The sequence below is a fragment of the Chanodichthys erythropterus genome, chromosome 18 (assembly GCF_024489055.1).
Source record: "Chanodichthys erythropterus isolate Z2021 chromosome 18, ASM2448905v1, whole genome shotgun sequence".
NCBI classification, from domain to species: domain Eukaryota; kingdom Metazoa; phylum Chordata; class Actinopteri; order Cypriniformes; family Xenocyprididae; genus Chanodichthys; species Chanodichthys erythropterus.
The window spans coordinates 25,249,742-25,266,724 of NC_090238.1; the positions used below are offsets into that span (position 1 = coordinate 25,249,742).

Here is a 16,983-nt window from a genome sequence, read left to right on the forward strand (position 1 = left end):
AGAAATCATTCTAATATACTGATTTAGTGCTTAAGAAACATGTCCTATTATTATCGATGTTGAAAACTGTCTAATATGTTTGTAGAAACCGTGATTCCCACAAAATTCTTTGATTAATAGAAAGTTCAAAAGAACAGCATTTATTTAAAATAGATATTTTTGTAACATTTTAAATGTCTTTACTGTTACATTTGATCAATTTGATGCATCATTGCTGAATAAAAGTGTTAAATTCTTTCTTTAAAAAAAAACACTTACTGACCCACTGACCCCAAACTTTTGAACAGTAGTGTATTTTAGAGACAATATAGTTCTGGTCCTCATATTTGATTGGTCGAGCAATGGTCCAAGAGTGCTGATATTTAGTCACTCAGACTTATCTGCGTTTATGGTGTTCCAGACCAAAGTATGTGAGAGGTGCGGAGTGAACCTAATTTGTCATAATGCACGAAAGTAATCTGCTATTGATGACGTACAGTTTAATTATCATTTTAGCATGTCCCCAGTTACACTTATCATAGTACAATTCATTTATCATAGCTGCTTGTTCCTGTTTGGAATGCCTTCATTTTGAGCCTTAAATCCTTTCCTGATGCAAAACAGAAAATGTAGCACTTACTTTAAATGGGCCAAAGCACGTGTGGCCACTTCTTTGCAGCTAAGTTTAGCCCTCACTCCTTAGTGACTTTCTAATGACACTGTGGTGGAGTGTCAGAGGAGCTGAACCCTCTTGGGGTCACATAGGCTCCCCCGCAGTGCCATACTAAAGTGGGCACCTGGGCACAGATGGGCTGGATGGGCACTGGCCCTGGTGTCAGCCATCTTTGTCAGGCTGGATGATGGAGCTGAGTCTATCTAAACACCAACCAGAGCTGTGCCAAGCCCACAGCAGGCTCCCAGGATGCTACAGAACTAATGGCCACCATGAGGTCAGTGGCACCAGTGTATTTATCATACAAACACACTCTATAAGTCGTTTGGTGGCTTCGGGTAGCATCCTGGGATTGGGTCCAGTAATCATTTTCAAACTTTGGTTAATCATCCTGTCCTTGATATACAGTTTTTCAAAGCTGCTACACCCCACACCCCTTCCTTTTTTTAGGAAACTTAATCACTTCACTTATTTTACTACATACCTGGAGTTATTTCAGAAACTAGCATTTTTCTCTAGATTAAAACACTGCACACCACAGTGCTCGCTCACATTACCTCGCTTGATTTTCTCTTCCTTTGGTTCATCTTACTGAAATAAGGCAGATGAAGAAGTCATCGCTCATTAAAGAGAGCATCCTGGGGAGAGCATATGTTATGATGGATAGTACCGTTAGGATAACTAAAGGCCATTTGCCTGGTAGCCACACCGCTGGTGCGCGATGCTGGGGGCTCACGCCGCGAGCTCCACGCTGGCTCCTGACTCTGTCAGCCTGCTCTATTATTGAATGAGCTACTTAACCTTGATAAAGACACCCCAACTCCCTCAAGGTTCTGTCTCCTTTACCAGCGGTGAGTGTCTCTGCAAATATAAGCTAATGGACAGATAACACGGCATATGTCATGAGCTGATATCCTCTTCAGTTGGCTGAGGATGCAGCAATGTGAATCAGACTTGCAATGTACTATAGACAAACATGTATTTGGTGAAAGCTTTATGGGTGTTTAATTAGCTTTGTTAGGGATATAGAGTAGCTGCATATTTTGCTTATTTTTTTAATGATGATGATGATGATGATGATATGTGAGAACAGGTGTTACAGGGATTACCACAGTTAAGGGATGTTGTTACATTCAACTGTATTTTATGACATGCACTGTAATGCATGGCCTTGCACGTCTAATTTTTCTTATAAAATACCAGCAACAGCAAAATAAACAACTAAAATGCAGGAAACAGAACAACCAATTTTTAAAGACGAGATCTGACAAAGAATGAAACAAACACAGGGCTATAAATACACAGGGAAACACTGGGGACCAAACAAGATAAGGTTGCACTTTATTTTACAGTAAGTGTACTGTACGTGCACTTGTGTGTACTTTTGTCATGACAGCTCTAGGGGTATTTGGTATGGTAATGGGTATGACAATGTTGATATGTTAGGTCTTGGTGGAATAGATCAGCTATGCTGCTGCTGCTGCAGAGAAAGTACGGGACTTGCTACTGCCAACACATACACGACACGCTGCTGTGAGCAAGTAAGACATGCTGCTGCTGTACAATATAGCGTACATCAATTACCCATAACAGATCTATACAGGTGGTGCTGGGGAAGGTGGAGTGCTTCTGAAAGCACGTTGCAATGCTAAGGCAAATGTTACCCAGGTATTTGAAGGATGAGAACGCAAGCTCATTGGCTACTAATACAGCAGGAACCAATCAGCTGTGCCCTATAGATAATGATTTGATTATGAGCAGGTTGAGTTAAAGGGCCTATTAGCATGTGCCATCTAGAGTTTCATGACAGAACTATTTACAGTGTACTTTCCTAAGAAAGTACTGAGTATTATAAGGTAACTACATGTGTTAAGGTTGGGATTAGGTGTAGGTTCAGGGTTAGTACCGTACCTAGTTATACCCAGCTATTGCAATTACTATAATAAGTACATAGTATGTACTTGGGGAACAGGACTGTAAAATAAAGAGGTACCCAAGATAATTTACATGACACACAATTGTGAGTTTAAATCTTGCATTTCTGACTTCTTTTCTCAAAATTGTGAGATATAAATTTGGAATTGTGAGTTATAAAGTCCAATTCTGATGGGAAAAAAAAGACTGAGAACTGCTTATATAGTTTATATCACACAATTCTTTTTTATATCGCAATCCTGACTTTATAACTAGCAATTGCGAGTTTGTATCATGCAATTCGGAGAAAAAAGTCAGAATTGCGAGTTTTAAAAGATAAATAGTCGCAATTAACTTTTTTTTTTTTATTATTCAGGGGTTTTTATTCAAAAGTGACAGTAAAATCATTTATAATTTTACAAAATATTTTAATTTAAAAATTATGTTCTTTTAAACTTTCTATTCATTAAAGAGTCCTAAAAAATTGCCTCACACAATTGTATTATTATTTCCTCAAAAAAGCACAGCTGTTATCTACATTGATAATTATAAGAAATGTTTCTTAAGCACCAAATCTCCATATTAGAATAATTTCTGAAGCATCACGTGACACTGAAAACTGATGTAATGGTGGCAATTTTTGAGTTTACTTTTGATCTGCTAATCCCTGAACTGCTGGCTCCGCCAAGGCCCCCTGAGCTGCCAGCGCCTCCCTGGGCCCAAGAACTGCCCGCACCTCCCTGGACCCCTGTACCACCGGTACCGCCCTGGAGGCTTCCCGTCCTTGCCTAAGAGACTCCTAGTCAGCCTCCAGGGTGCCCACTCTCCCACCACTTGGACTTCTGTGTGTTCCACACTCCTCCCGAGCCCTTGCCCACCCTCCTCTGTTGGACTTTCTTATACAGCATGCGCCTTTTTGGGAGGGGGTGTACTGTCATGTTTTGAGTTTGTTTTTGATCTGTTTCCCTGTTCTGTCCATGCATGAATTTGTTTTTCTTTGCTCACATGTTCTTCTTTATTTCCCTCCACTTGTATCCTTGGTTACTCATTTGATTAGTGTTTGAGTTCAGCTGTGTCATATTAATTAGTCTCTTTAGATCTTCTGTTCACCTTCTATATAAGCCCTCAGTTTCTGTCTAGTCCTTGTCTAGCTTTGTTGCATGGTGTTGTGAGTTATTTTCCTGGTGATTTTCCTTGTTCATTGTACTCCATTAAAGGATTAGTTCACTTTCAAATTAAAATTTCCTGATAATTTACTCACCCCCATGTCATCCTAGATGTTCATGTCTTTCTTTCTTCAGTCGAAAAGAAATTAAGGTTTTTGATGAAAACATTCCAGGATTTTTCTCCTTATAGTGGACTTTAAGTGGAGCCCAAATGGTTGAAGGTCAAAATTACAGTTTCATTGCAGCTTCAAAGCGTTCTACATGATCCCAGATGAGGAATAAGGGTGTTGCCCTCCACAGGTCAAAGTTTGAACTAATTGTTATATACTTGCAATAGAATATTGTATATGACAATTTAGTTCAGTTAGTTTAGTTTAGTTCTTTGAACTGTGGAGGGCAGTAATACACTTAGCAGTGTCTACACTGCTGGAATTCAAATAGAGAAGAAGAAGAGAGCTAGTTCAAGATGAGCATTTATTGTTAAAACTTATATCATTTATTTATTTATTTTTAAAGAAAATTAGCGATGGTTTCTCTAAATAAGACCCTTATTTCTCATCTGGGATCGCTGTAAACTGTAATTTTGACCTTCAACCATTTGGGCTCCATTGAAGTCCACTATATGGAGAAAAATCCTGGAATGTTTTCATCAAAAACCTTAATTTCTTTTCAACTGAAGAAAGAAACACATGAACATCTTGGATGACATGGGGGTGAGTAAATTATCAGGAAATTTGAATTAGAAAGTCAACTAATCCTTTAAATGTTCTTGAAGATATCTCCTTCGTAGTGCGTTTGAATACTGCAACACCCAGACCATAACAGATGGCAACTAAAAATTCAGTTTTGCCATCACAGGAACAAATTACATTAGAAAATATTTGACAGTAATATTTTGATCAAACAAAGGCAGACTTATTTTGAAAACATTTAAAAAAATTAACAACCCAACACCTTTGAACGGTAATGTACTTATAGCATTGTACTTGTAGCGTAGCATTGTCATTTGAAGTTAATTCACAGGTGTGTTGACTAATTTTTATTTATTTTAAATAGATGCATATTTTAAATTTAGATACAATATACTTTTAGGTCTGTCTTCCAGAGTGGGTTTTCAGAGGAAAATATATCTGTATTTCATTTGTATTTCTGAACTCTGTTATGCAGAAATGCCGTGACATTGTGTTTAAGCCGCACGTGCTCCTCCAGATTGTGGAAATAGAATCACAGGCATTTTTCTGAGGATGTCCCACTGAGATCCAGCTGATGGCCAATGGAAATGTGATTACCAGGTCCCCAAAGTGCGATCTGTCACACATTACACTCTACACTGTCAGGACTCGCAGCGCTCCGGCGCAGCGGAGATGGAATTGTTAGAGACAGCCATCAGCTGTTTGAAAAGCTGCCTGTGAACCAATCCCTGAACCAGTGTCAAAAAAAACTGCCATTAGTCAAATTACAAAAGAAAATTAACAGTGTCACCTTTTGGGCATGGTGTATAAATCACTAAAGAAACAATAAATCGATCAATAAGTCAAATAATACATCAATTTAGAACAGCATTATGTGCCATACGAAGTCTCTAGTAGTTTGGTTTTTGATGGATGATTACAGAGTTTTGGTTGACAATATAAATACTTTTTTAGAGCAAATCTTATAGCATCAGAGACATTATGATTATTTTTATGCATAAAAATCTAAATGATTAAATATTCTTCTGCTCATTAAGTGGAAAATTGTTGGAATACAGCCATTGAATCAAACTTACCAACTCTAACGCAGTTTTTCGCAAGTCTAATAACACAGTCTTAGAAAATATGACCAAATAAAAAGCACATCACGATCAATGTTGCTTAATTATAGCCTGATATACTGTATAACCCACATTTCACACTAGTTACAGAAACAATGACATCTGTTTGAAGGGGAACTGTGGAACATTTCATCATCCTTCCTGACAGTTACGGGAGCCTTTAAACTGACGAAAGCCAATCCAGTCTTCTGAATTTTTCCATTTGAGACATTGGAAACAGTTTAGACAATAGCCTGGAGTAATACAGGGTATTACTGCAAATGTCCCGCTGTCCTGTTTAAAGTTTAGATTTGGATTACAGGGTTCTTTGCATCTGGAGCTTGGTGTCATACAGAGAGATCTTTTAATATCTGCTTATGTACAGAGCTCTGCTTAAAAGCACAGTGCCTGTATCACAGTCAAGGTTAAATCTGAATATTTTACACCATTTAAGTGTTAAAAGCTTTAGAGCTCTGTATGTGTGTGTGAGAGAGAGAGATCATAAGAGTGGGTGTGGAAATGGCTGTGACGATGTCAAAAAAAGTGCAATAATTAAATATGTTCTCAAGGACACAATGACCATTTGCAAGTGGAAATGATCCCGGTGGCTGAATGCGTCAGTGTCTGCGTTGTATTTGTTACTGCACGAGCGCTTCATCATGGCTCATATGTCCTCATATTGTTCTGCCAAAGCTGTCTTGCAAATGACAAGACATGAATGCCAGAGAGGGAATCATTCCGAACACACACGCCTGGATCTTTTTTTGTTGAGACGGATTGGAGATCATACAGATTAAGACCATTTTCTTTCAACAGTTATGATGATAGCTTTTCTTACCTTACTCACTGCTAATAATCTCAGTTAATATCCTTGAGCAATTAAAGCATTTTGCATGGCTCAACTACTAATCACAAAGTACAGATTCCTAATGCTTTGTACATTTGGTATGGGAATAGTGGTGTCGGACCACTGATGGTGACAGTTTTGATGTTTTAGAGTTGTTTTAAAGGGGACCTATTATGCAAAATTTTATAAGGTGTTTGAAGACAGATGTGTGTTTACAGTGTGTGTAAACAACCAGCCTATAATGGTAAAAATCCACCCACTCTTTTTTTTATATATATATATATATATATATATATATATATATATATATATATAATATACATAAATCATAAACAAATGGTTCCAGATTTCCCCCTACTCTTACGTACAAGAAGGGGGAAGCCCCGCCCATTACTGGTGATCTGCCCTATTAGCATAGATACCAACCTGAGAGAGCCACAGCAGTCTAAAACCATTTCAGTTTCCTCACTGTATGAGATATACAATGTCAGCACCAAAAAAAACTAACCATTGAGATTCAAAAAAAAAAAACCTAACCATCCAGTTGCATTCTAAAAGTTGTAACTTCTTCCTGAGTCTCTCCATCAGTGACTCCGGTTTGAACATGTTAGACTTAACACTGCTACTGACTATTTCTGATATTTTGCCTGCGTGAGATTCTCCAGTTTTGTTGTTGTTGAGTATCCGAACGAAGCACGGGCTATTAAATCTCCGCCCTCTTCAGTCCAGTTTTGTTGTTGTTGAGTATCCGAACAAGGCACAAGCTATTAAAGCTCCGCCCTCTTCTGGAAAGGGGTCCGGCAGCTCATTAGCATTTAAAGGGCCACAAACAAAAATGGCGTGATTTGCTCATACCCAACTATGGGCAAATTTGACAAGCTCTAATAAATGATCTGTGGTGTATTTTGAGTTGAAACCCAGACACATTCTGTGGACACCAGAGACTTATATTACATCTTGTGAAAAGGGGCATAATAGGTCCCCTTAAGTGTAGTTAGTTACATCGTAGTTAACTTTTTAAGATTTTATACATTAAAATTAGGTCATGTTTTAGTTAAATAGCAATACATTCTTGCACCATAATGCAATTTAATGCTTAATGCTTAATCTTTAATGTTAATTTATACATAAAAATCATTGGTTTGCAAAATGCAGACAATGATTATATTTTAATGTACAAATGCTCCTGTGCACTTAATATATGTATAAACTAACATTAACAACAATTAATTAATGCTGTAAAAATGTAAATTGCTAACTAAAGTTGCAGGAAGTTTTGAGAAATGCTTTTAAAAAGTGGATTGGACCGAGCCCCACAACAATCAGGAGTAGGGGGCGTAGGAAGAGGGAGATTTGAAGAAATACTGTAGAAAGAGAGATGGCTGAGAGACATTATAAAAAAAAAAGAGAGAAAAAGGTCAGTGGATTATCACTGGTGGGAAAAAAAAAGGGTTATGATGAGGAAAGAGCTTTAGGACTTTAAGATGTTAAAGGTTCTCTAAGCGATCCTGAGCGGAGTAACTTCCTGTTGATGTTCGAAGTGTTGTCAAACAAAACAGAGGCTAGCTAGACCCTCCCTCCTCCTCCTCCTCCCCTCCCATCCGTGTTTCCTGAAACAGTCATGAATGCGCATTTAAAATCATTCTTGTCGGTTATTGGCTGGAGCATGTTTATTATGATTCATGGTCCAGGCTGCACCAGTTTGCTTTTGTTGCCGTTTTTTGAGCTTGTGGCGACTACAGAGACCGCGTTTTTTTTACAGTATGTTCAGGGGACAGGCAGCTAGCGGATAGTGAGGAGATGTTTGCTGTATGTGACAAAAAATGTTTTGGCCTAAAAACGCATGACATAAGAGGACCTTTAATATTAGAAAAGCTTTCCAGCTCTGGAGAATCCTAAGCAGGAAGCCCTGAAAACAGACGCCAAGGTTACATTGTTTCTGCTCCATACGTGAGTAACATTGGTTTTATTCATTTATTTATTCCAGGTGTTCCTGAGGGAGAGGTGAAAGGGACAGCACATTAAACTGACTTTCTTCGTTTCATCCATTGGCCGCGGTTGCATGTGACAGAAAGTGCTTGGGCAGCAGTAATATTTTCACTGCTCTTTGGGGGATCTGAAAGGAGGATCAAAAGGGGGAGATTTAAGCTTGAACATAAAACTTTAAATGCACATGACCGAAACACAACAAATGGTACTTTTGAATATAATCGTGTTGGGTTTTTTTTGAGGACCTCATTCTGACTCTAAGCCAAAACGCAACTACAGATACTACTGTTTGAATAAAAGGAAATTATGAGTAATAAACAGTTAACACAGAACGCATTTTTACATTTCAATGAGTTGCAAACAATCATTCGCCCCCAAAATGCACAAATATGCAATGCAAGAGTGGATGTCTCTTTAGCTGAAGTATGTTTTGTGTAAAATAAAGCTAAGATGACAAGGAAGAACAAAAAATGATATACTATATATAAGTAAGTGCTACAGACAAACAATGACACTTAAAACTGTCCTGTTACTATAGCTAACATTAAAACAACAGCATATCTTGGTTCTGTTGTTTTATTTAACCAGGATAAATATAATAATGTAGCATGTAACATGACAAATGAGTTAAAGACACTTGCAAATGATCATTTGAAAGGGAAAAAAAGTAAAATAAAAGCAGTTTCTGAAATGTCTATTTTTTTGAAGATTATTATGTCCACTGTTCAAAGCACTATAAAGTCCTTTTGCTCTCTGAGCATGACTTTGAATGTGCTCAGCCATTTTTTTTTTAAAAAGTGCTTTTGTTTGTTCGAAGTTTTAGTTTTTATATCCAAAGGCTTGCGTAAGCCACAGCACACATTTTTATCAGTTGCTCATTGCATGCTAAATATTTACTTATCATTAAGTGATTGAACCTTAATTCACACAGCCTAAGCACCTTATGCTCGCCTGCGTTCACTCGCACTCTAATGAATGTATGCAAATCCATCATAAATCTGAAGATTAGCTAAATCATTTTGCGGTGCTTGAAAAAACAAAGCGTGAGCTAAAAGGGTGCTCGTGTTTTTGTGCCGTGCCTACACCAGATTTAGAGGGGCAGTGGTGTTCCCTCCTGTTCCTTTTCATGGCACGACAAAGGTGGAGATGAAGGAAAATTAATAGTTTTAGCTGACAGGCCAAGGTCAAGTGCGGAGAACAAAATAGAGGGACATCCCCAGTCAAGAGGTCAGGGTGTCGAAGTTCACTGGTCTTTAAATGAAATATCATGAAAAATGCAGCGGGCAGGGATGGGACGGGATGGCAGAGCTATTTTGGAAAAATTGTTGAGCTGTTTATTTGCAAGTCATTGGAGCTGAAGTAATGCACCCTGGGAATTGCCACCAAATGCAGCGCTGCAACATCTGCTGTCCCTAAGTGAGTTAGAGCACGTCAGACATCTTTATGTCACTGCAGAGCTGTGATGGATGCGGCCCCTAGAAAACGTTGCATAAAAATCTGCTGCGCCGTTTTGGCCGTTAAGTGAAATTACTATTTAAATTAATGGTGCTGTCACAGTTTATCTGTGCAAAGAATGAACGCTGATTAGGGTATTAAACAATTAGCAATTTATCATACTGGGGGTTGATGGTAATTATAGTAGTGATGGTTTACCCAAGGAAATAAACCAGGAGTCACTTCCTGTTAGAAGAATATTAAACTGCTTTTCGGAAAATTCTATTCTTTCATCCCTCTGCCACAATCCCTACTGCCAATCATACAGCAGTTTCACCATCTTGGTCCTTATTCCAGTAGACGATATATGCCTGAAAATACAATTTTATACACATTAACGCAAGTATTTTAAGCGGAATTTTCAAAGAACCATTTCATATCATTACCTAGTTGTGCTGCTTAATTTTTTTGTGGAAACCGTGATACATTTTTCAGGATTAATTTTTGAATTTGATTAATTCAATGCATCCTTGCTGAATAAAATTATTAATATCTTTAAACAAAAAAATGTACCCACCCTACATTTTGAGCTGTAGTGTAATGCAGTAAGTATTTTCACCCCCCTCAAACACAGCTTTATTTGCAGGGCCGGTGCGTGTATGTTGAGTCAGGCCTCTGAGAACACGGTGATGCTTTTAGAGGTAATAGGAGAGGATGCAGATGTGGGTGCTGAGCACTGATGGCTGATGGGAGGAGACAGTGGCCACGTTGCCAGGTGAAGCTGATTCCTCATGCAGCACGGCCGTCTGCATCTTTTACATGTCAGCTGCACATGCAGCTCTTTGACGTCGCCTGGAGATGTCCAGTGAGCTGTAATGCGTGTATATTCATGGTTCAAAAAATGTGCTGACTGAAGTCATGTTTATGTGTCTAAAAAGAATTCAGATGCATTATTTGTTTTTGTTTTGGAATAGTTTTGAGATTGCCAGTCCAAATAATTAATGACATAGACGTAGAGTGAAGTTGTGGTTAAACTTCCAAATGCCATTCAAACAATTTTTCTTCTTCAAAAAGAAATTCGCAAATCTTAACATGATTAAGGTTCTCTTGCCTATAAAAAAAAAAAAAAAAAAAAGTCAATACAGAAGGGCAGAAGCTCTGAAGACTTTTGTTCTTGGCTCATTTTGAATTAAACTAGAGACTTGCTCTGACGGGATCATTTGAATCAGTTATTTGAGAACAGATGCAGTCGAATCTTTTCAATTCACAAATGAATCGTTTGTATAAAACTGGAGACTCGCTCTGACTGGATCATTTAAATCAGTGAGTTTTTTACTCGAACACAGATGCAATCCAATTCACAACCATTTGCGAACCAATTTTTTGGTACATTGAAAAGAATCATCTCATTCACAAATCGGACACCACTATCGTGTCTTGGAGTGGGTGATGGTTTCTTCAGTTCAAAATAAGAACGACATGTTTTTATGAAATTTAGTGGAGTAAAAAGTACGATATTATTCTTTGGAATGTAGTGACATAAAAGTTAAAGTTACCCAAAATCAAAATACTCAGATAAAGTACTTGTATAAAAAAAAAAAAAAAAAAAAAAAATGTACTTAAGTACAGTAACAAAGTAAAAATACTTCATTACTGTCCACCACTGGTGACACTGACACAGCAAATATGCAAATAAGAACGATAACCCACAGTTTAGGAATGTACAGTGTGAAACGTCAGCTTATGAATACCCAGGGTTAATTGTTAACCCTGGAAAATTATGAGTAGTGTGAAACATGATGCAAGATAACCTAGGATTCTGTTTAGCCTTGGTTTAAAATAAGCCAGGGTTAACTATTTAAGTGTGAACAGCCCTAATTTGTGTCAACCTCTTAAATGTATATAAATTTGTTTCACATAGGATTCAGCTGCTGTGGAGAGCACTACATCAACACATCCACTTCCTGGTGCTGCACAGGTCCTAGCGGTGAGTCTAAAGTCCATGTAGTGGAGAACAGGACGGCGTCGCTGAAGTGCTGCTGGTCAGATGTGATTGATCAGGAGGAGGAGTGTTGTAATGGAGTGGGCTTCAATCCGTTCACATCTGTGTGTGCTGACAGAGCCCCGGCCATCATCCTCATCCCGGTAATTAACACTTTCACTCAGAGTGACATATTCACTGTATGTTCATTCAGCGATAGTTCTTCAGGATGAAGACTTAGTGGAGACTTTGCCCTCAAGCTGTTCTGTAGTGTCACGCCAGTTTCTCAAACTCAGATTAAGGCAATGCTTTGCCATAATTTGCCAAAACAGATTATGGAGAGACCTTGGCTAAATGTCTGGTCCATACTGCAGTTAAGATCGCCCACTGAGACCACCTGACTGATAAACTGTTTTTATGTGATATATAGGGGCAGGTTTATCTAAATCACTTTATGTCACTGCAATAGAGTGAAATTTGAAATATATTTAAATCAGCCCTTGTAAAAAAAAAAGTACTCTTGCATGCTTTTAAACAGAAATGATCTCTCTCGATCAGACAGCTCTAATTTGATTGCACTAAAAAAAAAAAGGATAATCAAAGTTGAGTTTACTGAATGTCTACGATGAATGTTTTTGAGGGTTAAATAATCAATGGATTTGCAAAGGTTAGTGGTTAGTGGCATCATAGTTTGGTTTAAAACACTTTTGTAGTAAGTTAACTAGATATCCATGACCAGAACTGTGTATTTTGTTTCAGTTAAATCATAAAATATTGATGGACAGATTTAAAAGACTAGATACCAACTTTTATGCTATTTTTTTGTTTTCTGTTCCCATTTAACTTTAAATACATTTAGAACATTTTAAATGTACACAAATCACAACTACATCATTAGAAATGTGTAATTCCAAAAATACTAAAACTCCCTGTGTAAGTTTCAGTATGATATTAAAGTATATTTTACTTTATATACTTTACCACAAATTCTTGTCTGTACATTGAACAGTACAGAAACATTTTTAAAAGAGATTAGAATTATAAATTTGCATATAAAGATGTACTTAAGTAGGTCAAAAAAGCACTCTTAAATTCAACTAACTACATTTCATATAAATTTAAACTACAATACATTTTCATTTAATTGCAATTTGCATACACTTAAGTGTCCGAAAACGTTACATTCAGTTCACACTTAAGTATATTTTTTTACACCCCAAAATAGGTTCGAAATTAAAAATCAGACACATAATTACTAGAGGCTACAGTAATTTTTAAACAATAGTTGAGTTAAATAAAACTAAATAAAACAACCCAGTCGCTGGGTTTGTCCATTTTCAACCCAACAGCTTTTTTATAGTGTGCATAACTTCTTAATGTAGATCAGACTATTAGCAAACAGACTTTGAGAAAGACTGTGAAAAGACCGTCATGTGGAAATCTTTTTTATAATTAGCGAATAGATTTAGCACCAATGAATTAGTAGTGTTAACGGGCGTTACTGGATAGGTGTTTTAACAAAGTAGTTGAGTTTTAAACTCAAGCTGCCATGGTCTAAAGTGGAGGTTGGAAAAATGAGGCACAGAGCAGTGATGTATCTGCTCCTCTCCTCAGGAAGTAGGCACTCACAGTCACACTTCATTAATCAGATTTGCTCGCTGTAACACAAGCTCATCGTGCACCCAGCTTGAGCTCGTGAGGAAAAGAAAGAGACCAAGAAAAGAAAACTGGGATGGCGGTCATTAACTTGTAATTATGTCATTAAGGGGCATCCATGCTATTTATTGAGACAGAGGACTCCATACACACCCGCTGGCAGGGGTACTTTGACACACAACAGTTGTCTGATGACTGTTGTCACTAATGAGAGTATGTATGCGTATATGTCCTTTAGGAGAAATGCCGCCCCAGTACGGTGTGTCCTGTGTCGGCGGCCGCGGGAGCTTTCTGCGGCTTGTGTGATTTTAACCCGGCGCAGTCCATCTGTACATGGGTACCGAGCGAGACGTTCCCTGGACACGTTTCATCTCCCTCTGCTACTGCCGCCACCCCAACAGAAGCTCCTTCTGCTCCTGCCCACAGCCAGCTCTGTCCATCCTCGGAGGAGCTGATATACAGTGGAGGGGCAAACCGGTACAGTTTCATAGGTAAACAGGTCAACAATGTTTGTCAATTTACCCACAATAATTGTTTTTTCATGCTTTTATTTAAAAAAATATGCAAAATTGGAACAGTGTTGTTATTGTTAAAACTATAATAATATATAAATAATACTAAAAAAAAAAAACAAAAAACACTGAACTGGAATAATAGAATAACTGCGCTCTGTCAAATCATACACTCTCTTTTTTCATAATTTTTTGTCATATTTTTCACATCAGGGGTAAGTGATGGGTAAAAGAAAAGGAAAGCATGGATAAATAAAATAATACACAAACATGCAAAATAAATTGCATAATAAAATAAGTCAATTATATGTGTATACCCTCTTCTGTTTTGCAAAATTTTAGTGCAGTCAAATGATTAATTGTGATTAATCACAATTAATCATATCCAAAAGTTTGTGTTTATATACTTAATGTGTGTGTACTGGGTATATTTATTGTGTATATATAAATACACACACACGCATGTATATATTTAACAAAAATATATTATATTTATATATATATTATACCCAGTTCACACACATTTAATATATAAACAAACTTTTATTTTGGGTGCGATTAATCGCGATTAATCGTTTGACAGATGGAAATTATGAATATGTGTGTCACTTAATAATATAAATTTATATAGAAGCAGGGTTATCGTCAAGAGGAAGGGGTGAAGGGGGTTCTTCTCTTCTTTTTTTTTTCCTGAGCCCTGTGAATTTAAGCAACAAACCTGCAAACGAGAGCCAAATGTGTCCAATAAACAAGAAATGGTATATGCCCAACATGCTCTTTTATGTAAAGACATCAAACTGAATGGCACACACACACACAAAGGGAAGCTTAAGTCATTTTGGGGATGTTCCTCACACTGTAAACATCTGCACATTTCATGTGTTCACAAGAACAGATGCTTTACTGTGTATTAATTGTCATGAGTCATAAATCTCACCTGCAATTTCAAACTCATCATTAAAACTTTAAGATAGGCGTTTAGAGCGCCCCCTTGACTTGCACACTTATTAATGTTTTCAGGGGAACTGCTGGCCCCTCGTTCTGGCTCAACCTCATCTGAGGTGTTATTTATTTGGTTAGTTACGTCTGTTTAATCAAGACTAATGCAGGAGTTGAGGGGGCTGGCTGGCACGAGGAGAGTGATTCTAGTCAGCGCTGTGCCACCATCTGGGCAGAAGCGTATAAACCTGTCGTGGCCCTGCACTCCTCCAGATGTTTCTCACGCCCCCATACGCGCACCCCGGAGAAAGATGACACTGAGTGCTCTCGGACAAATGCTGCCCAAGAGTTGATTTGCCAGCCACACAAATATGAACGATTCCACTTCCTCCTGACTTTGTGTAGCAAACACCCTTGAGGCCTTTTTGGGGTTTTGTGAAATTGCTCCATATGAAACACCCACTTTTTACAATCCAAACAATTCTACATTTTTTTTCTATTGAAAATCTTAAAATTACATAAGTAAGGGTTGCAAATTCTATTTCATGTTTTCAATTAAAATTTAAATGAACCTTTTTCATGAATTATTACTATTATTATTACTACTACTATTATATTAACTGTTTTTATTTTCAAAAGAAAAGAAAATAGTAAATTGGTATTGTTTAATGTACAAGCAAATGCACATAATTTTACTTTTAAAAATGATATAAAATTAAATAAAAAATCATTTTAAATTTTACACGTGATTTTCTTTTCTTTTTTTGTAAATACATCTGCTTGTTTAACTTTGTTAATTTGTTGTGAGACTGCACTGTAAAAAATAATTGTTGGTTTAACTTTAAAAAGTAAGTTAACTTGTTGCCTAAAAATTTCATTGAAATTAAAAATTTGAGTTAATACAATGAAGGTGATTGGTATAATCAACAGAAACTCAAAATATGATCTTATCTGAACCACATTAATTATCTAAGTTGATTTGACAAAAGAAAAAAATGTTGTGATAACAAGTATTGAAAATATTTTTTACAGTGTGTGTCTTGTCCTCTGAGAAGGGTATTTTGTCATCCTGTCACTCATAGAAGTGCCTCTGCCTGTCTGATGAAAACCATCTCAGAGATTTACACCAGTGACTCCCCAAACACACATATACAACAAACCGCTGTATTGATAACACAGAGCTTTACAGTAAAGTGTCCCTGGCTACTCTTTAAACTTTAGCCTTGTTTTAGTGTGAAGACTGAGACACTTTAGAGACTCTCCTGTGATGTTGTCAAGAACAAGGTTTCAGGGCAGTTCTGAGGAATAGGTGTGTTTATGTGACTCTCTGGTGTGTCATTTCCAGTGATGGGAATACGGCATTATAAATAAACGGCGTTTCTAACGGCGTTACTTTTTTCAGTAACGAGTAATCAAACAAATTACTTTTTTCCCCGTTACAATGCTGTTACGGTTAGTGACAAAAAAATGCCGTGTTACTATAATTGAGCTCACTGAAGCGTTTTTTATCTGAGTAGGCTCTGTCTCTCAGCCATAGGACCTGCAAAGTTTTTTTTCTGGTGTGTGTTGGGGTGGGACACATGCTAACTGATGATGATTGGTGTGTGACTAGAGATCATATACCCGCAAAGCATTTTGTTGTAAAGAAATAGTAAAGTTTAGTCATACACAAATTTAATTTTAAACTGATAATAATGTACGATGCTCTGTGTGTGTGTGTGTGTGTGTGTGTGTGTGTGTGTGTGTGTGTGTGTGTGTGTGTGTGTGTGTGTGTGTGTGTGTGTGTGTGTGTGTGTGTGTGTGTGTGTGTGTGTGTGTGTGTGTGTGTGTGTGTGTGTGTGTGTGTGTGTGTGTGTGTGTGTGTGTGTGCGTGTGTCAGATCATGCGAGTGGAGTGTGAGCTCAAACCAGAATACCCTTTGTGACATGCTGGATCAAAAATATGTGAAAAGTTTTTTCTAGTCGACTAGTAGTTGTTCAGTTAAGCCATTAGTTGACTAATCACATTTATATTAATTTAATTTCTTAAATACTGGAGAGAATAAACCATAATAATGAGCATTTAATATAGGCTATATAGAACTGAAGCGCATGCATAAAGC

The 16,983-nt window shown here is 37.3% G+C and overlaps 1 protein-coding gene across 1 annotated transcript in view; it reads left to right on the plus strand.

The window, feature by feature from the left end:
* Positions 1-16,983, plus strand: part of ush2a (Usher syndrome 2A (autosomal recessive, mild)) — a 241,331-nt gene that overhangs the window by 165,693 nt on the left and 58,655 nt on the right. The window contains exons 50-51 of the mRNA XM_067367352.1: positions 11,716-11,939; positions 13,670-13,922. Coding sequence (XP_067223453.1) covers positions 11,716-11,939; positions 13,670-13,922 — 477 coding nt within the window. The remainder of the gene's footprint in view (positions 1-11,715; positions 11,940-13,669; positions 13,923-16,983) is intronic.